We start from the raw sequence: 24,011 nt of genomic DNA on the forward strand, positions 1-24,011 counted from the left end.
TGAATTGTGTGCTTAGCCTTTTGCTATTTCCAAATTAAACTCAGCGTCACAGCAGTCAAAAGAAAAAGTTCCTTTTGTTCTCCGAGCAGAAAACCGGCTTGTAGTAAATCCCATAGAAGTTTGGCCAAACTTTCCGGGAAAGTAGGTTTCTTGTTAACTTTGGGAGAATTCAAGAGAGAAAACTAAGACTTATTTCCTTTCTCTCTTAATTTCTTAATAGACTGTACGAGTATGTGTGTGCAAAATGCAAATACATAAATAGACTCGTATGTCAGGTCAGAAAATTAAATCTGGTTGCTACCACGGTAGTAACCGACAATCTAGTAACTGCCTTAGAATTTCCAGTGATTTGTAATTCTTGGCCAATGTATCCAAAGGCAAAGAAGCGCCTAGTGTTGGGTTGTGAACCCCTTGGTGGGAGGATACCTCTAAAATAGTGGACGACCTCATCTGATACGACTGACACCCGTATATGCCAGATCAGTCTGTTGTGAAATACTTGTGCGTTGGTATGTTATGATACGACCTGTTAACCTAGGAAAAGCTAATGGTTTTGAAGTTCAGTAACACTGCACCCTAAGGGAGGGTAGTGCTTAGTGGAGGGTTGTGAACCCTATCTGGTTTTAAAGTGAGAGATGGCACAAGCCTTACCTTGTGTTTGTAAGCATAAAACCAAAAACATTTTCGGCACAGAAGTAAAATCGTAATGTGTTCAGGAATAGGATGAGCAAATGGTGATTGTGTAGAACTAGGGAAGATGTGTCACATATAGTGGTTGTTTCAGATTTTTATGGAAGGAGTGATGAGAAAACTCAAATTCTGGATAATAGATATACTCGTAGGAGCTATGTTATGGAGTAAGATGGGCTGCAAGGGAGGTAAGAATAGCTGATGATTGTATATAGGATATACTGATTGCAAATAGTGAAGAGAAACTGCAGGTACTGCTGGATGTGTCTGAATCTCTACAAGGGGAGACAGTTGATAGTAAATGCGAGCGAGAGTGGAGATATGCGGAAGAGGCAAATGGTCTGCCATTAGTGTACAAATGGATTCTAGTATTTTGTGTAATTAATGGGTCTCGTGTGCTGGGGTATAAAGCTATTGAATTTTTTACTCGGGAGCTACCCCGCTTAATGTTATATATAGATATATATATATATATATATATATATATCTATATATATATATTTATATGTGTGTGTGTGTGTGTGTGTGTGTGTGTGTGTGTGTGTAGTGTAGGTGTGTGTTTGTAGTTGGAGTGCCTGTGTTTTTGTTTAAATGTATAATTGTCGATTGTTTTTGCGAAGTTAATGAATATCTTATATAACATTTAAGCTCCTCCCCCCCCCCCTCCCCCCCCCCCACTCTCTCTCTCTCTCTACTCTCTCTCTCGTCTCTCTCTCTCTCTCTTCTCTACTTCACACACACACAAGTATAAAATATAGTATGTATACAATGTCTTCATCTTTGCTTACAGAAGTCTCTCTCTCTCTCACATACACACACACACACACACACAGTATAAAATAGAAAATATGCCATACATCCATATAGTATGTATACTTGTCTTAATCTTTGCTTACAGAAGTCTCTCTCTCTCTCTCTCTCTCTCTCTCTCTCTCTCTCTCTCTCTCTCTCTGGTGGGAATGTATGCATATTCTTTTCCTCACTGGGTCTCACCTACCTGCCTCAGCATTTCGACCTCAGTCCTTTTTTTCTTCTTCTTCTTTTTTCCTCAGAATGGATCCAAACCAGATCTGAATTCGGGATCAGTTAGAAGATCCTGAAGTTTAGTGTCATTTGCATGAATTTCTGAAGCCCTTTCTTACAGAAACTGGAACTTGGAAGGCTTGTCTTGTGTAGGCTGCTTCTAAGGGGAATTCGGGAATTGAAAATTTTGGGAATTGGCTAAGGGGAATTCAGGAATTGAAAATTTTGGGAATTGGCTAAGGGGAATTCGGGAATTGAAAATTTTGGGAATTGGCCTCCGATTCACTGTTTTAAGCGGAAGTCGTTTCTTTTTCGGAGTTTATATTCTTCTGTGTAAGTTAGATCACATATTAATGTTCCAAATATGTTTCTGCAGTCATTACACTGTTCTGACTGAGGCAGTTGGTTACTTTAAGCATAAGCTGTTTATTACTGATAAGGTAGATAAATCAAAATATGTAGGACAAAGTAGAGGCTCTCTCTCTCTCTCCTCTTCCTCTCGCTCCCTCTGATCTCTCTCTTCTTCTCTCTAAAAACCATAAGTTGAAAAGAAAGAATATTGGGAAACTGTAATATGTGCAGATGTACTAATTTTCTAAGAACAGCAACTCTCTCTCTCTCTCTCTCTCTCTCTCTCTCTCTCTCTCTCTCTCTCTCTCTCTCTCTCAACATCAAAAGGACAAAAGAAAAATCATATAACTGCATTTCTCACAATGAATGTAAAAATGGAAGCATAGCTGTGCCTTTGACTGTATTATTAACACAAGAGCAGATAGTTATTAACAAGGGAAGGGAGAAAGAGAAATATGTAAATATGAAGTTGAAACATTTTAGCACCGAATTTAATGAAGGGAACATTCATTGGAAACTTCAGTTTATGATTTCACTTCGTAGGAATACAAGGTGTGATCCGACATCCAGCTTACACTGGGCGCGTGCTAAAATCTACGTTCAAATAGAGCGTTGTTTCACCAACTAAAATTAAAACGCATACGCTATATTTTATTAAAATTAATTTTTCTATATTGTTTAATGTGCACGTTATTTATTTTTTACATTTTCATTCTAATAAATAAGTCATAAATATCCAATCCTAAATTTCCTGCATGTTTAACGCAACTCGAAACACCTTTTTCAGTACTTTTTAGGCTTTTTCAGTGGACTTTCCTACCCCAAAGCAAGAACAACAACATCAACAAAGTAGTTTTTAGGCTTACTCCCCGAGTAAGCGAAAATCGCAATAGATATTTCCATTTCTGGCAATTTCTGCCCTTGACAAATTTTGCCATACACATGTTCATTTATTCCCCTTCCAGCGATTTATTCACCCTACCCCCTCTTGGGTATGTATTTTCCAAAATGCATTCACCGGCCAGTTTGGAAAGTGTAAAGTCTATCTGGATATGCCATTTTACCTTTTAAAAGTCCTTTGAACCGATATTACAAAATTTAGTATAACTAAAAACTTTATTACTTGAAATAGAGCTTATGCGTCATGTGTGTGTGTGTGTGTGTGTGTGTGTGTGTGTGTGTGTGTATCATACTGTGCCCGTGCATACGAGAAAGAAGCCGTGTGAATATAGCTTAAGACTAATGTACGGGAATATCTCGAAAATTTTCTATGGCGTGGTCATGGACAAAAAAAAAGTAAGTCCTTACATTTTTAGATAAGATTTGAAATCTAATATGCATCATATACAGCTACAGTTTCGCAATGCCACAGAAACCTTTATTCACACAAAGAGAGTTATGCTGCAATGCAACATAGACAGAGTAAGCCAAAGTCGAAAAATTTAAATTGATTTTAGTCAAAAAGCAGCTTTAGGTTTTTTAAGATTTAAATTCGTACCGTCCAAATTTCCATATTATCTATTTTAGATTTCCAAAGAGCATTAAGGTGGAGAAGGTTATCAAGGACAGAGTTCATTCCACAAAAAAGCAAGACATTCGTCGCTGAGATTTGCGACTAAGCTGAATGATGAAGTCGGCTGGAGACTTTCATTGCACCTCTCAATCTCGTGGATAAAAAAAAAAAAATCTAATGTAAAGTCAAGCTTTGGTTATATTGCAAGTCATATGTGCCTTTCGAGCAATATCAGATTCCTGAAAAACACAACTAATGAGGCTTTCCTTCGGCGAAATGAAAACCACTAATGAGGCTTCGGAGATGAAAACCACCTAATGAGGATTCTGAAGATGAAAACACTAATGAGGGAGCCTTCGGAGATGAAAAGACCACCACTAATGAGGATTTCGGGAGAAAAATGAAAACACTAATGAGCTTCGGAGATGAAAACACTAATGGGATTCGGAGATGAAACACACTATTGAAGCTTCGAGATGAAATACACACTAATGAGGCTTTGGATGATGAAAACACCCTAAGCGGCTTCGGGATGAAACAAACTAATAGGCTTCGGATAACCACCCTAATGAATTTTTCGGAGATGAAAACCTAATGAGGCTTCGGATAAACACACTAATGAAGGCTTCGGAGATGAAAACACTAAATGAGGCTTTCGTAGATGAAAACACACTAAAAGTTATTTCGGAGATGAAAACACACTATTGGCTTCGAGCTGAAAACACTAATGAACTTCGGAGATGAAAACAACAATATGGAGTTTTCGGAGATGAAAACACACTATGGAGGCTTCGGAGATAAACACACTTAATGAGCTTTGGAGATGAAAACACACTAATTGAGGCTTTCGGAAGATGAAAACACACTAATAGGCTTCGGAAGATTAAAACACACTAATGAGGTTTTCGGAGATGAAAACACTAATGAGCCTTCGGAATGAAAACACACTAATGAAGGCTTCGGAGCTTTTTTGAAAACACTAATGGAGGCCTTCGAGATGAAAACACACTAATTAGTTTTCGGAGATGAAAACACACTTTATTGAGGCTGGCGGAGATGAAAACACCTAATGATACTTCGGAGATGAAAACACTTTTAATGGAGGCTTCGAGATGAAAACCACACTAATTGGGAGGCTTCGGAGATGCAAAACACTAATGAGGCTTCGGAGATGAAACACACTAATGGAAGGCCTTCGGAGAGAAAACACACTATTGAAAAGGCTTCGGAGATGAAACAACTAATGAGGCTTTTCGGTAGATGAAAAACACACTTAAATGAGTTTTCGGAGATGAGAACACACTAATTGAATGGCTTCGGAGATGAAAACACACTAATGAGGTTCGAGATGAAAACACTTAATGAGTTCGGGAATGAAAACACTGAATGAGGCTTTCGGAGATGAAAACACTTAATGAGGGTTTGAATGAAAACACACTAATGGAGGCTTCGAGATGAAAACCCACCTAATGAAGGCTTTTTCGGAGATGAAAACACACTATGAGGCTTCGGAGTGAAACACGAATGAGTGTTCGGAGATTAAACCTATTAAGGCTTCGAGATGAAACACCCTAATGAGGATTCGGAGATAAAACACCTAATGAGTGCTTCGGAGATGAACACACTAATGAGGTTCGGAGATGAAAACACTCTAATGAGATGAAAAACACACTAATGAGGCTTCGAAATGACACCACTAATGAGGCTTCGGAGATGAAAACACTAATGAGTCTTCGGAGATGAAACACTAATGGGGGTTGGAGATGAAACCACTAATGAGGCTTCGGAGGTGAAACCACTACTAATGAGCTTTCGAGATAAAACACTAATAGGCTCGGAGAATGAAAACACTATGGGCTTCGGAATGAAAACACTAATGAGGGTTTGGAGATGAAAACACACTCATGAGGCTTCGGATATGAAAACCACTAATGAGGCTTTCGGAGATGAAACACACTATGATGCCTTCGTAAGATGAAAAACACTAATGAGGTTTCGAGTGAACACTAATGAGGCTTCGGAGATGAAAACACACTAATGAGGTTCGGAGATGCAAACACACTAATGAGGCTCGGAGATGAAAACACTAATGAGTGTTCGGAGATGAAAACTCTAATGATGAAACACACTAATGAGCTTCGGAATGAACACTAATGAGTCTTCGGAATGTAAACACTAATGAGGCTTCGGAGATGAAAAACTATGAGGGTTTGGAGATGAAAACACACTAAGAGCTTCGGGAGATGAAACAACTAAGGGATGCTTCGAAGATGAAAACACATATGAGGCTTCAGAGATGAAACACACTATGAGGTTCGGAGATGAAAACACTGAGGCTTCGGAGATGAAAACACTAAGAGGCTTCCGGAAGATTCACACACTAAGGAGGCCTTCGGAGATTGGAAACACACTATTGGGAGCTTCGGAAAATAATGAAAACACTAATGAGCCTTCGGGGAAGATGAAAACACCTATGGAGTTTTTCGAGATTGAAAACCACTATTGGAGTCTTCGGAGATGAAAACACACTAATGAAGGCTTCGGAAGATGAAAAACCTAATGAGCTTCGAGATGAAAACCAAATGAAGGCTTCGAGATTTTGGAAAAACACTAATGAAAAGAGGTTTGGAGATGTAAAACACACTAATGAGGCTTCGGAGAATGAAAACGGCAACACTAATGAGGCTTCGGAAAGATAAACACACACTAATGAGTCTTCGGAATGAAACACTAATGAGGTTCGAGATTGAAAACACTAATGGAGGCTTCGAGATGAAAACACCGTAATTGAGGATTCGAGATGAAACACACTTAATTGAGGCTTCCGGAGTAAAACCTATGGAAAAGGGTTCCGAAGCTGTAACACTCTAATGAAGTTTTTGAAACACTAATAGGCTTCGAAATGAAACACTATTGAAAGGCTTCGGATATGAAACACGAATGAGGCTTCGGAGGATGAAAACACTTAAGAGGGTTTGGAGATGAACACACCTAATGATGCTCGAGATTGAAAACACACTAATGATGCTTCGGAGATGAAAACCACTTAATGATGCTTCAGGAGATGAAAACACTAAATGAAGGTTCCGTAAGATTGGAACAACACTAATGGAGGCTTCGAGAGAAAAACACACTAAATGAGCTTCGGAGATGAAACACACACTGCTTAGAGCTTCGAGGCTTGAAAACACTAATGGAGGGTTCGAGATAAACACTCCTAATGAAAATGCTTCAGAGATGAAACACTAATTAGGTCGGAGGATGAAAACACACTTAATGAGGGCTTGGAGATGAAAACACACTAATGATGGCTTCGGAGATGAAAACCCGCACTAAAGAGGCTTCGGAGTGAAAGCAGCACAATTGAGGCTTCGGAGAATTAAAACACACTAATGAAAAGGCTTCAGAGTTAACACACTAATGAGGCTTCGGATATGAAAACACACTAACTGAAAAGCTTCGGAGATGACAAAACACACTAATTAGGCTTCGGAGATGAAAACCCACCTAATGAGCTTTTCGGAGATGAAAACACCTAATGAGGCTTCGGAGATTGAAACACACTAATGGATGCCTTCGGAAGATGAAAACCCCACACTAATGAGGCTTCAGAGATGAAACACACATTAATGAGGCTTCGGAGATGAAAAAACACACTAATTGAGGCTTCGGAGATGAAAACACACTAATGGGCTTCGGAGGATGAAACACACTTAATGAGGTTCGGAGATGAAAACCACACTAAGTGAGGAGGCTTTCGGAGATGAAAACACCAATAATGGAGGCTTCGGAGGATGAAAAACACCCTAATGAGGCTTCGGGATGAAAACACTAATGGAAGGCTTCGGAGATGAAACAACTAATGAGGCTTAAAACGGAGATGAAAACACCATAATGAGGCTTCGGAATGAAAACACACTTAATGAAAAGGCTTCGAGATGAAAAACTAATGAGGCTTTGGAAGGGATTACAAACACACTAATGGAGGCTTCGGAGATGAAAAGCACACTAATGAGGCTTCAGGAGATTAAAACACACTAATGAAAAGGCTTCCAGAGATGACAACACAAATGAATGTTCGGATATGAAAACACTAATTGAGCTTCGGAATGAAAACCCTACTGAAAAGGCTTCGTAGAGGAAAACCACTAATGAGGCTTCGGAGATGAAATCACCTAATGAGGCTTCGAGATGAAAACACAATTAATGATGCTTCAGAGAAAAACCACACTAATGAGGCTTCCAGAGATGAAAACACACTAATGAGGCTTCGAGATGAAAGCACACTCAATGAGGCTTCGAGATGAAAACACACAAGGCTTCGGAGATGAAAAACACAATAATCAGGCTCAGAGATGAAAACACACTAATGAGGCTTCGGAGATGAACAACACACTATTGAGGCTTCGGAGATGAAACACACTAAGGAGGGTTCGGAGATGAAAAAATAACACTCTAATGAGTGAAAACACACTAATGGGCTTCGGAAATGAAAAACACTTAATGAGGCTTCGGAGGAATGAAAACAACTAATGAAGCTTCGGAGGAATGAAAACACTAATTAGGGTTTGGAGATTGAAAAAACACACTAATGCTGCTTCTGAATGAAAACCACACTAATGAAGCTTAACGGAGATGAAAACCACACTAATGAGGCTTCAGGAGGATTGAAAACACTTAATGAGGGTTCGGAGATGAAACCAAACCTAATGAGGCTTCGGAGATGAAAACACACTAATGAGGCCTTCGGAGATGAAAAATAAACACTGATGAGGCTTCGTAAGATGAAAACACTAATGGAAGGGTTCGGAGATTGAAACACTCTAATGGATGCTTCAAGAAAAAGATGAAAACACTAAATGAAGGTTTCGGAGGATTTGAAAAACACATCTAATGGAGGCTTTTCGGAGATGGAAAACACACTAATGAAGGCTTCGGAGATGAAAAACACACTAAATGAGGCTTCGGAGATTGAAACCACACTAATGGAGGCGTCCGGAGATGAAAACCCACGAATGAAATTGCTTCAGGAGATTAAAACACACTTAAATGAGGCTTCGGAGATAAACACAACACTAATGAGCTTCAAAGATGAACACACACTAATGAGGCTTCGGGATGAAAACACACTTAATGAGCTTTCGGGAGATGAAAACACACTAATGAGGCTTCGGAGATGAAAACACACTAATGGAGGCTTCGGAGATTAAAACACACTACTGGAAAAGGCTTCAGAGATGAAACAAACTAATGAGGCTCGAGATTGAAAACACACTAATGGAGGCTTCGGAGATGGAAAACACAACTAATGAGGGCCTCGGAGTATGAAAACACACTAATGAGGGTTTCGGAATGAAACACACTAATGGAAGGCTTCGAGATGGAAAACCATAATGAGGCCTTCGGAGATGAAAACACACTAATGAGGCTTCGGAGATGAAAACACTAATGAGGCTTTCGGAGAATGAAAACACTAAGAGGCTTCGGAGATGACACACAATAATGAGGCTTCGGAGATGAAAACACACTAATGAGGCTTCGGAGATGAAAACACTAATAGGCTTTGGCGTTTGCAAACACACTAATGAGGCTCGGAGATGAAAGCACACTAATGAGGCTTCAGAGATGAAACACCTAATGAGCTTCAGAGTATGAAACACTAATGAGGGTTCTGGAGATGAAAACACACTAATGAGGCTTCGGAGATGAAAACGCACCTAATGAGGCCTTCAGTGAATGAAAAGCACACTAATGAGGTCTTTCGGAAGATGAAAACACACTGATGAGGGCTTCGGAGATGAAAACACAAGCTAATGAGGCTTCAGGAAGAATGAAAACACCACACTAATGAGGCTTCAGGAGATGAAAACAACCACCTGGTAATGAGGCTTTCGGAGATTGAAAAAGCAAACTAACTGAAGTGGCTTCGGAGATGAAACACAACTAATGAGGCTTCGGAGCATGAAACACAATAATGATGGCTTCAGAGATGAAAACCCACACTAATGAGGCTTCGGAGATGGAAAACACTACTAATGGATGGCTTCGAGATGAAAAAAACACACTAATGAGGGTTCGGAGATGAAAACACAACTAATGAGGCTTTCGGAGAGTATGAAAACCACACTAATGAGGCTTTCGGAGATGAAAAGCACCTCAATGAGGCGTTCGGAGAAATGGGAAAACCCACACTAATGAGGCTTTCAGGAGGATGAAAACACAAGCTAATGAGGCTTCGGAATATGAAAAGCACAATAATAACTGAATGGGGCTTACAGAAGATGAAAATCACACTAATGAGGCTTTCGGAGATGAAATAAAAACACTAATGAGGGCTTCGGAGATGAAAACACAACTAATGCGGCTTCGGTGATTGAAAACACCCACTAATGAGGCTTTCGGGGAATGAAACGCTAATGGAGGCTTCGGATATGAAAAGACCTAATGACGGCTTCGGCAAGATGAAAAACAACAACACTAATGAGGCTTCGGAGATGAAAACACAACTAATGAAGGCTTCGGAGATTGAAAACCTAATGGAGGCTTTTGGATTAAATGAAAAACCAACTAATGAGGAGCTTCGGAGATTGAAAAGGACAACCTCAATGATGCTTGTCAGGGTAGGGATGAAAAACACACTAATGAGGCGTTCTGAGATGAAAAACAGACTAAATGGATGGGCTTCGGAGATGAAACACCTAATGAAAAGGCTTCGGAAAACACCTAATGAGGTCTTCGGAGAATGAAAAGCACACTAATGATGGCTTCGGAGATGAAAACAGGCACTAATGAGGCTTCAGGAGTTTAAAATTGAAAGCACCTAATGAGGTCTTACAGTAGATGAAAACAACAACTAATGAGGCTTCGGAGATGAAAAGAAACACTAATGGGAGGCTTCGGAAGATGGAAAACGACACTAAATGAGGCTTCGATATTGAAAACACAATAATGATGGCTTTCGAAGATTGGAAAACAGCACTAATGAGGCTTTCGGCGGTAGATATGAAAACACAACTAATGAGGCTTCGGAGATGAAAACAACCTAACTAATGAGGGCTTCGGAGATTGAAAACACAATAATGAGGCTTTTCCATGGGAGATGAAAACACCTAATGAGGCTTCGGATATGAAAACAAAACACTAATAGGAGGCTTTCGGAGATGAAACACCACACTAATGAAGGCTTTCGGAGATGAAAAGCACACTAATGAGGCTTTCGGCAGATTGAAAAGCACACTAATTGAGGCTTCAGGAGATGAAAGTCAACATCTAATAGGATTCCAAAGGCTTGAAAACACTAATGAGGGTTCGGAAAGATGAAAACACACTAATGTCCTTCGAATGGAAACACGCTTTAATGAAGGCTTCAAGGAGAGAAACCACTAATGGAATGGTTCCCCCGATAATGAAGACACACTAATGGAGTCTTCGGAGATGAAACCACACTAAGGAGGCTTCGGAGGATGAAAACACACTAATGAGCTTCTGGAGATGAAAACGCAAACACTAATGAGGGGCTTCGGAGATGAAAAACACAATAAGAGGCTTCAAGATTGAAAACACACTAATGAGGCTTCAAGGAGATGAAAAGAACACCTAATAAGGCTTCGTAGATGAAGGCACACTTAATGAGCTTCGGAAGATGAAAACACAACTAATGAGGCTTCCGGACGATGAAACACAATAATGAAAAAAGGTCTTCAGAGATGAAAACACACTTAATTGAGGCTTCGGAGATGAAAACACACTAATGATTGGTTCGGAGATTGAAAACCCAATATGAGCTTCCGGAGATGAAAACACCAAACTAATGAGGCTTCGGAGATTGAAAACACCTAATGAGGCTTGAATGTGAATGAAAACACATACTTAATGGAAATGCTTGGAGGATGGAAAACACACTAATGGAGGCTTCGGAGATGGAAAGCACACTAATGAGGCTCGGCAGAGATGAAAGCACACTAATGAGGCTTCAGAGAGTTAAAACCTAATGAGGTTCTAAATAAAACCACACTAATGAGGCTTCGGAGATGCAAACACACTAATGAGGCTTCGAAGATTGAAAACCACAACTAAATGATGGCTTGCCGGAATTAAAAACACACTAATGAGGCTTCGAAAAAGATGTAAACCACTAATGAGGCTTCGGGAGATGAAAACCACACATAATGCGGGCTTCAGGAGATGAAACCACACTTAATGAGGGTTCGGAAGAATTAACGCACAACTATGAGGCCCTTCGGAAGATGAAAACACACTATTGGAGGCTTCGGAGATGAAAACAACCAATAATGAGGCTTCGGAGATGAAAACACACTAATGGGGCTTAAAGGTATGAAACCACTAATGGAAGGGCTTCGGATATGAAAACACACTATATGAGGGTTCGGAGATTGAAAACACAATTAATGAAAAGGCTTTCGGAGATGAAACACACTAATGAGGCTTCGGAGATGAAAACACTAATTGAGGCTTTGGAGATGAAAACACACTATGAGTCTTTGGAGATGAAAACCACACTATGATGGGCTTCCGGAGAGGAAAGCACACTAATGAGCTTCAGAAGATGAAGCAACCTATGATGCTTCAAGATATGGAAAACACTAATGAGGCCTTTCGAGATGGAAAACACACTAATGAGGCTTCGGAAAAGATGAAACACAATAATGAGGCTTAAGAGATGAAAACCCACTAATGGATGCCTTCAAATGGAAAAACACAACTAATTAGGCTTCAGAGATGCAAACGCACTAATGAGGCTTCGGAAGATGAATACCAATAATGGGCTTTCGGAGATTGAAAACACACTATGGAGGCTTTCGGATTATGAAACCCCACAAGCTAATGAGGCGTTCGTAGATGGAAAACACAATAATGAGGCTTCGAGGATGAAAACACACACTAATGGGCTTCGGAAAGATGAAACAATAATGGGCCTCGGAAGAGGGAAAACACACTAATGGGCTTCGGAGATGAAAAACACACTAATGAGGCTTTCGGAGATGAAAAAGCACACTAATGATGCTTCAGAGATAAAATCACAACTATGAGGCTTCAAGATGAAAACACACTAATGAGGTTTCGGAGATGAAAACACCACTAATGAGGCCTTCGTAGATGAAAAACACACTAATGAGGCTTCGGAGATGAAACACACTAATGAGGGCTTCGGAGATTAAACACACTACTGAGGCTTCGTAGATGAAAACACACAATGAGGCTTCCGGAGATGAAACAACACTATGGGCTTCGGAGATGAAGCACACTAATGAGGCTTCGGAGATGAAAAACACCTAAGGAGGCTTCAGAGGTGAAAAACACTAATGAGTGGCTTCTGAGATGAAAACACACTAATGAGGCTCGGAGATGAAAGACATAATGAGGCTTCGGAGATGAAAAACAACATACTGAGTTTCAGAGATGAAAAAACACTAATGAGGCTTCGGAGATGAAAACACACTAATGACGGCTTCGGAGGATGAAAACACACTAATGAGGGTTCGGAGATGAAAACACACTATGAGGTTTCGGATATGAACACAATAAGAGGGTTCGGAGATGAAAAACACACTAATGAGGTTCGATTCGGAGATGAAAACACAACTAATGAGTTCGGAGATGAAAACACACTAATGAGCTTTCGGTGCAATGAAAACACAATAATGAGGTTTTCGGAAATGAAAACACACTAATGAGGCTTCGGAGATGAAAGAAATTGCAATTTCTTTGTTAATCTTCAGCCGAATTCTTAGATTCTACGAAAAATAAGTAATTAAACGGATTACCTGTCAGAAACCTGGAGTGCTTTGAAATTTTGTATCTCCTAGAGACTGACCCTCAAATGGTTTTAACCCGGTATGTACCCACCTTAGCGGCGTGTTTGGTACAAGCCCGTTGGGGATGACCGTATAAACATAAAACAAAAGATTGTAAATATCATAGAGATAATGACCCCGAAGAAGAATTAGTCATATATATCGACCCCCGATCTTTGCTGGGGGTCACCATCTGAGAAAGCTCCGAAGTCTTTAATGTCAGACGCCTCAAAGTCCGCAACTGCAATGTTCATCGAAGGACAAAACTTTTACGGGCTGGCAAAAGGTTAGCTCAATCTAAATCAACAACAGGTCAAAATCCCACCTCTTAAATGTTTATGCCTCTTTGAGAAAGTTAGACCCAAACACGCAAGAACCTCAATATCTTTAAGTAGCTTATGTGTTTAAGGCTAATTACATGGGACAAAGAGATCGCCCATTTAGGTAATACCTTGAAGATTGATATCTAAAGCAAATTCAGGCATTTGTGCCTATAAACCTATGCTAAGGGGTCGTTGTTGAGCTGCCATCTAAATCTGGAACGTTTTGAGTTTTTTTCAAATGGCTGTCCTCAAGATGGTGATCTCATTGAGTTTGGTCTTAGGAAAACCTAGGTTGCAGTTTAGCATTCAGTGCTCTAATTTGGCTTAGTGTAGTACTAGACTAGCAGCAAAAAGATTACTGCCCAACTACTATAGAAACTTAATTGGCTATTGAAAAAGTACTGGAATAAGGGCAATACGAAAGTGGTGCATAGGAAAAATTATGATGATAACTCTCAAATAGTAATTATAATATTTCGAGTCGCCGTGACTCAAAGTAATAAGATTAAGAAAAATGGTAATTTCGTGCAGTCTGGGTGAAGAGAATGTTCTCTCTCTCTCTCTCTCTCTCTCTCTCTCTCGCTAGACACACACACACACACACACACACACACGCCTTTACTGTTACCTCCACTTAGCTTCCCCTTAGTTATTTCAGATAATTTCCAGTTCTGCATTCTTGGCGCTACCTTTATACCTTACCCTCTGCATTCTAATTACATCCTATCTCTTTTTCCTGTTATCATCCTTTCATCTTCGAAGAAGCCTGCTCCTTTTTTGTTGCTGGTTTTACAATACTTTCATTATTAACGATTCCAGCCATGAAATTCCTCCCTTGGACTAGGAGTGTAATATAACCTCAGTTTTTCTGGACTCATGATATAATTTTCCTATGAGATTTTTTTTGGACTCGTAATATATTTTTCCTTTGAAATTTTTGGGTCGGGATCATAATATATTTTCCCATTTTATTTTTATGGAATCTTAATATATTTTCCCTATTTAATTTTTTTTCTTGGTTCATAATATATTTTTCCTTTTATATTTTTTTCTGGAATCGAATCATTATATATTTTTGCTGTTTAATCTTTATGGACTTAAAATATTTTTGCTTTGAGATTTTTCTGGGTTCTTAATATATTATTCCTATTTAATTTTCATGGACTCATATTCTATTTTTCCTTTCTAATTTTTCTGGATTCATAATATATTTTTCCTTTGAACATTTTCTTGCCTCAATATATTTTTCCCATTTAATTTTTCTGGACTCATGATGTATTTTTTCTTAGAAATTTTTCTGGACGCAAAATATATTTTTCTATTTATGTTTTCTATACACATTATATTTTTTCTTCGAAATTTTTCTGGACTCATAATGTATTTTTCCTATTTAATTCTGGATTCGTAATATATTTATCCCATGAATATTTTCTCTAATGTATTTTCCCATGAAACAAATTTCAGTAGATAGCTATATGAATATTGTATTTGAATAGCCAAATGTATTTTAATAATTGTTCGTATTTTAATTGTCAGGAGCTTAGAAATAGAAAACTCGCTTTGCAATAAAAGAAAATGAAAAAAAAATCGCTTTACTTTCACGTGTAATTGTTATAACTATTCCTGGTTTTATTACCAAAAGTTGGTCAAATAATTTATATACTTCTATGAAATAGCAAATATATTTTCCACTATGTGTCTTGGGAAAGTATCACAGTTTTATTATTTGTTAACTACCAAGCTTTCCTTAATGGACATAATCTGGATATTATATGTCTTTGTTCAGGTTTAATAGTTAGAGGGTAATATAAATAAATCAAACGTCATGAAACACAGATTGAATAACAATATAAAAGTCATCTTTAGAATATGTGGAACGGCTCCATTTATCTCAGATGAACTCTATAAAATGAGCTGATTTTAAAGACTGTGGTTCTGTCTTCTTGGGTCAATGCTAAATGACTTGAGGCCAGATGTTGACCTATAAAAACAAGATTTAGCGCTTGGATATCATTTATGTTCAGCCAGCGGCACCTTTATCCTATTTCAAGGGTACTCCTTTTTCTCCTTGCTGTTTGTTCATTCTCTCTCTCTCTCTCTCTCTCGTCCTCTCTCTCTCTCTCTCTCTCTCTCTCTCTTTTAGACTTCTGTAAAAGAAAACTATTGAGATGGCTTTTTGTCTGTCCGCAAGAACTTTTTCTGTCCACCCTCAAATCTTAAAACCTACTGAGGCTAGAGGGCTGTAAATTGGTATGTTGATCATCCACCCTCCGGTCATTAAACATACCAAATTGCAGCCCTCTAGCCTAAGTTGTTTTTATCTTAATTAAGGTTGAAGTAGCCATGAACGTGTGCGTGTGCTTGGCATAGTTATAGGCGCCAACAACACATGCCACCACCTTGCTGTGGCTGAAAGTTTCATGGTTCGCGGCTGAGAATTTCATTTTGCTTGTTTATTTTTACCTTAGGATATGGAGAGCATAAAAGTCTTCTGAGTATGTCTCATGAATTTAAAAGCTACGTGTTAACTATGATACCTACCATACAAACGTACTTAATGAATGTTACCCAATGTAAACCTCAGTCACATTAATAACTGACAAAATGTAACGAAAAAACAAAATGTCTTCGCTTCGAGTTCAAGATTTTTCCGGCAACGTTAACTGATAAAGAAGGGAAATTCTACTAAAAACTTTAAAGGATTATATCACTAATTAATTAGTGCTGTCACAGCTTTAATCTTTGTTACAGAGAGACGAGAGAGAGAGAGAGAGAGAGTGAGTTTGACTGTGTAGTTTGTTTATATACCTGTGCGTTTCATTAAAAGACGTAATAAATATTCCTTCATTATCCATTTAAGTATAATAAACTTCTTATCATTAATTGGTGTGTAAAAATATATCTTCTTTTTTCCTGGTATGTCAGAGGATTTGTGTTATTATTATTATTCATTATTAGATTATATTCTTATTATTATTATTATTATTATTATTATTATTAACCACTCAGAAAAATGAACCTTACCCATAAGGAATAAGCCCTCAAAAGGGGACATTGACACGAAATTAAAACTTCCAAAGAATATGATGATCATCAGGAATTAAGAGAATGTAAAGGAAAATACAGAAAGAAGAGATCTCACTTATTCAAAAGAAACAAGAAAAAGTAAAATAGATTAATAAACAGATAAAAATTATCAAAATTTATTTATTATTTATTTGTAACTTAAATTTATTCATTTTTATGTTTTCTTGGTATATTACAACATGAATTCATCTAAGCATTTCTCAAATGACTTGCTTTACTTCCAGGTGCTGGTGGGGTTACAATCTAAGCCCGTATTTTTGGATCTTAGAAGGACCTCGTCTCATCGTCATTTTTGTAAGTAATATTATATAATGTACCATAAAAGTATGAAAGTCTGGTGATTTTGTGAATTGGTAATACAATATTTTTGACTGCCTTTTTTTCTGCAGAATTGTTTGACATTACTTGGTCTGTACGGTTAAATTTAGGTACGTATAGATATGTGCATATATATATATATATATATATATATATATATATATATATATATATATCTATATATATATATATATATATATATATATATATATATATATATATATATGTGTGTGTGTGTGTGTGTGTGTGTGTGTGCATTCAAGAATTCCAACTGTAAATGGAATATGTATAATATATATATATATATATATAATATATATATATATATATATATATATATATATATATATATATATATATATATTATATATGTTTGTGTGTGCATTCAAGCCCAAAGACTGTAAGTGGAATATGTTTCCAATATCAAGCTACAATATCACAAGATCTTTTGGTCTTCCGTAAAGGGTAAAGCCACGGTGAATATTTTTAAAAAGTATGAAGATGGAAAAGGGGAAAAATTAGACCCTAAAATTCTAATCATCGCCCTGAACAAAAGTTGATCGGTTCAAGACCTAAAAGTCAGCCAAGATAAATTGAGACCCAGAGCACAAGATGTCAAGGGAGTTCTTTGCGGCCATCAAAGGGCTCTTTTGTCCCTTAATGGGGCGCCGACCCCACCATCTCATTCCGTTGCTTCTCAGATCCTTTTTTTTTTAAAAGGGGTTGGTGGTGAGGATGGGGAGGACATTTTAAATTGGCAGTGAATAGCCCTTTCGTCCCTAATGAACTTCCCAAGATCCATCAAAAGTATGGCAGCAGCATTGGCTTTTGCCTTTGCCTGTTCGAATTTTGTAGTTGTGTTCCTTTGATATCTATATATATATATATATATATAGATATCTATATATATATATATATATATATATATATATATTATATATATATGTTTTATAGTATATATTCATGGGAAAACCGCCATGTATTTCATACGGTAAGCGTGGACACGAAACGGAAGGCAGACCCCCACTACACAGACAGACTCTCTCTCTCTCTCCCGGCAATCACCCCATCTCTCTCTCTCTCGCTCTCTCTCTCCTCCTCTCCTCCTCCTCTCTCCATTCTAACAGGTAATGAAAATGAGAGAGTTGCATCATAACATAACGTTTATTTACAATAACTAAGTCGATTAACTAAGTAATCCAGTCTTACAGACTAACTTAAAACAACTCATTGTCAAGTCACCCAAAAGGTCACACCTTTCCCTGGGAACTCTGTCCCACCGAAATCCAGAACCGTCTGCCAAAGATACAGAACACATTCCGGTAAGTGTACACACAAGTTTAAAGGCAAAGTTAATAAAATGGAACATCTTACAAGATATCAAACAAGCCACCCCTTTGGCTAAAGTAAAGGTAACACTTACCCATTTCCAACCGGACACTAAACACTGTCACAAAAAACTCCCCCGGCGAATGCCACGGCATCTTTGCCTATGACTCGAAGCCCTCTGTCAAAATCCCTCCCATAGGCTTGGGTATGAACGCTTTTAACAGAAAGAGGCGCACACGCACATACGAACACACAGTTCGCTAGCGCCTCGCGGTTCTAGCTGCATCTAGTTTCACAAAGGCACTTTGGGAAGAGTTCATAAACTGTCGTACATTGACTCGACAAACTAAGCATTTTTATCTCACGCCATCCCCTAGAAACTCATTGATCAGCTATTCTCAGGTCGTTACTCTGCACTGTCCTCCACATTCCACAGGTTACAGAGAATGCACGAACAATATATTATTAATCAAAACCCTATGTCTTACAGATTGCTCGGCCTCGCACCTATATGCTAGCTCCCGCCTAGCAAAATTGCTTATATAATATAAAACATTGGCCGGCTTAAAACAAAATAAGTAAAACTGCACGTCTCTGGCATTATAAAATAAAGTCTTATCACGCTTTATCTCCCAATAACACAAAACGCATTTTCTCTCATATTTTCTGCATTAGGATTCTTGAATATCCCTCTTCGCTTGTCTGCAAGTAGCTGAACAGACAGTAGCAGGCTATAGCAGGCTGTAGCAATTGTAGGAAGACGTAATGCCTCCCTCATCGTAGAAGACTCTCACGGCTTCTTGTAGATCCCCAAAAAAACACGCTGTAGAATTCTCTCGAACACCCATCATGGAAATACTTGTAATCACCCTGGACAACATGGCAGCAACCTCTCTTCACGGCTGGTGGACGTCTTGCTGGAGTCGGGGAACTTTTGGGCGTTAGTATGTCAGTCAGGTCTTTGGTCAATCTAAGAAAATTAACCCAAACATACTACTTCTATCAAACAACGATCTCAAAAGGGTCAGAAATACTAACTGAACGTCTCCCAATTAACTCCCTTAAATATGACTACTAAAATGATAAGTCATTATCACAACTCTCTAAGAAAAAAAAACATCAAGTTCTCCAATTCAATTCTCCAAACTCGCACATCAGCAACACACCAACAACTCAGAAATCACAAGCAACCTCCCCACGGAATTTCTGCACTCACTTTCGAACTCAGCAACTACCACGGATTCGCACTCACATTTCGAACTCGAATGTGCTCAAAAAAAAAAAAAGAAAAAATTCGTAACAAGCCCAAGAAAGAAAAGAATCACGTAACACCCAGACCCAAAAATGTTCTCGCAAGCTGATATTTAAACAACCCACAAAATCAGTAAAAATCTCCAACTTTTAACAGCAAAAACCCCTTTACTGCTCAATAATTAATCACAATGAGACTTAATGTCAAACTCCCTTTACGTAAGCAATAACCCTCGAAAAATTACACCTCCCGGTAAAATCAAATCTCCCGTCCAAAAAAGAAATGCTACTTAAGCTCAATCCCCAAATCATATCTCTCATAGGAAAAGGAAGAAAAATAATAAAAAAAAAAAAATAATCACAAGTAGATTTCCCCAATCACAAAATACATAATACATGTATAATATGCATAACTCCCGCGTTTTCCCCAAGAAATGCTCCATGTAAAGTTATGGAATTTGCCAGAAAGCAAACTCTCACACATGCGCTTTCGTGAAATGCTATAGCCACATTTCCCAGATATTGCAAAAATTCTGATCTGTCACCATCAGAAGAAAAGAAACAGCACAGCTCAGCACACGGCTCATCACATCGCTTGTCAGCAGAAAAATCGCCTGCGGACGCATGCTCTAACAACAGCACAAAAATTGTCTAGTCAGACACATAAGTTTGGAAACTCATGATTCTCAAGAAAAAAACGTCTAACTGACACATTTCACAGAATTAACTCCAGGATATGACTAATGTGTTCAAAAATTTGTCTCGAAGACTTATTCTCTCAACATGACTTTGCCCAAATTATATTTCTCCAAGAATAACACACTTGTGAACATAAAAAATGCACACATCTCCATATGACTCGTAATGCAGTAATGCCATTCGCCTCTAAATAGTCACGAAACCAAAAAAGAGAACCACAGAAATCTTCTCTTGACTCAAAAAAAACTCCATAACCACAAAAAAAAGAGAGTCACCCGCCCAAGATTAATTCCAACTCCATTATGAGACATCATATCAATAATAACACCACTCCGGTTATAAAAATATTTCCTCCATTTGGTTAATAACCAACCCCCCTTATATTATTCTCTTATTTCTCCAATAGCCACATGTCAGTAAAAAAAAAAAGACACCACTCCAAGAATAGAGAATAATCACCTCTATTTCGGCAAATACAAAATATTTACCTCTATTTCCACAATAACTCCATGTGGAACAAAACAAGGCTCCAAATAATATATCTCCAAAAAATGTGCACTAACTCACACACTCCCAAATATTGCCCCATAATCTCCAAATATGTGTCTCCATTTGCAACAAAGATGGCTGCAAAATAATTGAACTAAACATAGCTCATACCACTATTGGCAAATATCAAAAATGGCCAAAAATATATATCTCCCATATATTATATCTCAAATATAACTCCAAAATAATATATACCTCCAATTATCTCTCCAAAATAATATATCTCAATTATATCTCAATTCTAACTCCAATTCTCCAGAGAATAACTCAATGTTATAGTAAAAAACTATAAAAACTCTCTCCGTTTAGCATAACTGCTAAAAAAGGGCAAAAACTCGGCAAATAAAAACTGTCTAGAAAATTCTAGAAAAAAATCACCAATGTGCCACAACTCATTATAACAGAATTCCCAACTCACAGTGTCTTAGCAAAGACTTCCCCATATGCACTACGACATAGCCATTAGAAAACTTAACCAAGTTTCCTATCTCTCACAAAGTCGTCACAAATACAACTAATGTATTGTGCAAGAAACTCACAATTTCTGGAACACAAATATCCAGAGAAAAAAATGTAGTGCCATTACGTATGCATTCAAAACGTGCAAGAAATTCTCCCCTATATTACTCTATAGCATCAAATAGCTAAAACACGAACACGTTCCCGAACAATGACTCTAAGTCACGAACTGAGATAATATTCACACTAACTGGAGAGAAAAAACAAATTCAAATTCACCCATGGTAAAAAAAACTTGTGTCAGCGATGGCTAACTTCCAAAAAAGGAGAAAAGAAAAATCAACGGCACCATTAACTATCTCCCGTAACTCACTAGATGTCAAGCAATTATCTGCTGAACTCATAAAAAAAAGAAAACTAAAATAATGTGTTGTTAGTTTTTCCCATAATCACAAAAGATTTCACCTCCCTTGACAGCATTAAAACACCCACGTATTAGTATAAAAAAAAAAAACAGTATCAGAAATATCATTATCACAAAATCACCAAAAAAATTGCTATCATCAAAATCATCAGTATCAGTACAAAAATTATCACCAAAGTTAATGCTTGTCCATTCTCCAAAAATTCAGCTCCAAAAAAAAAAATTCAGCAAAATTCGCAAAAATTCAGCAAAATTCATTTCGCAAAATCCCACACAATTCACCAAGATTCAGCCAGATTCATCAAGATTCAGCAAAACTCATCCCCGTGAATCACTGAAATATTCTCCAAAGTTACAAAAACTGAACAAATAATTAACACAAGACTTCTCCCATTAATTCATCGTAATAATTATCCCTGAATAATTATCTGTAATAATTATTGAATAATCTCCCATGAAATATCTCAAATCTCTCGCAAAACAATTCTCCCGTAATGATAATTATACTTAAGTAAACCTCCCGTGACACATCTCAAGTATAACAATTATTAAAATAACAATAATAATAACTCTCCAAAGCAATAATCTCAAGTAAGGGTGAAATTCAAAATAGCATACAACAGTATTGCTGAATCTTATGACATACAATTTCTCCAGCATGCAACACCATGACATAACACCATTGCCACACAACACAGATACAACACCAATCATCGGCATTTCAAAATAATTTCTCCAACACAATAAAAAAAAAAAAAAATAATCTGTGTATCCCCCTTATATTTGTGTCTTTCAAGGCACAAAGAAACACATAACACATCCCGTGCATGTTAACTACTTTTCCTCTCATTCTCGTAAAAGAAAAATCTCTTTTCATTTCCTTTTCTCTTCATCCAAGGGATGCCCGTACACCCTCGCAATGCAAGGCGCCTCTCTGCAGAAATATGCTGAGCCCTTAAAATTGTGGCCGCTCTGTGTCTCTAAGCCAAATCTGCTTATCTAAGCACAGTTTCCATGCATAGAAAAATACACTCCTATGTTTTAAACAAAGACGAATGCATACGTCTATTATAAACACGTGCAAATAAAGAAAACACTTCACTATGGGGAAAGAAAAAATTGTTTTGACCTCTTGAACCAATCCCATAACCCTGAAATATTTAAACAAAAACCCACTCCTTTTTGATAAACAATAGTTTAACACTCACCACTCCATAATGGGAAAAAAGAACTCGAAATTCTTCGTAAAAACGCGGTAGTGATATAACAACGACCGCCGCACAGGTATCTCGGAACACTCGTCATTGCACAAGCAAAAGTCACACTGGGTGCGCTCACTGCTTCAGGCTGACTCCCTGGGAAAAATGCTGAGTCCCATAAAAATCCTTCCCTCCCTTTAGCACAGTTAATCAGACAGACATTTTCTCATTTTTTCCACTAAGTAACTGAAAACTAACAGTTTAACGATTTTCCACAATCCCACAAAGCTTTGTCGTTCGAAAACTATCGCTAAGTCACGGCCCCTTTTTATTTTTCTAACTGGCCACTCATATCTCTTCATTGGCGTTCCTAGGCATAGAAAAGCAAGAAAACTTTCTATATCCCCTTTTTAACCGCTGCCACCACTATTACATGGGAAAACCGCCATGTATTTCATACGGTAAGCGTGGACACGAAACGGAAGGCAGACCCCCACTACACAGACAGGCTCTCTCTCTCTCTCCCGGCAATCACCCCATCTCTCTCTCTCTCTCTCTCTCTCCTCCTCTCTCTCCATTCTAACAGGTAATGAAAATGAGAGAGTTGCATCATAACATAACGTTTATTTACAATAACTAAGTCGATTAACTAAGTAATCCAGTCTTACAGACTAACTTAAAACAACTCATTGTCAAGTCACCCAAAAGGTCACACCTTTCCCTGGGAACTCTGTCCCACCGAAATCCAGAACCGTCTGCCAAAGATACAGAACACATTCCGGTAAGTGTACACACAAGTTTAAAGACAAAGTTAATAAAATGGAACATCTTACAAGATATCAAACAAGCCACCCCTTTGGCTAAAGTAAAGGTAACACTTACCCATTCCCAACCGGACACTAAACACTGTCACAAAAAACTCCCCCGGCGAATGCCACGGCATCTTTGCCTATGACTCGAAGCCCTCTGTCAAAATCCCTC

General features: G+C 38.0%; 1 protein-coding gene across 1 annotated transcript in view; it reads left to right on the plus strand.

The window, feature by feature from the left end:
- Window positions 1–24,011, plus strand: part of LOC135213306 (PDF receptor-like) — a gene marked incomplete at its 5' end in the record, with an annotated part of 58,722 nt that overhangs the window by 19,173 nt on the left and 15,538 nt on the right. Inside the window, 1 exon segment of the mRNA XM_064247286.1 lies at window positions 17,027–17,096. Within this exon segment, the coding sequence (XP_064103356.1) occupies window positions 17,027–17,096 (70 nt within the window).

Source organism: Macrobrachium nipponense, chromosome 42 (assembly GCF_015104395.2).
Source record: "Macrobrachium nipponense isolate FS-2020 chromosome 42, ASM1510439v2, whole genome shotgun sequence".
Lineage (NCBI taxonomy): Eukaryota > Metazoa > Arthropoda > Malacostraca > Decapoda > Palaemonidae > Macrobrachium > Macrobrachium nipponense.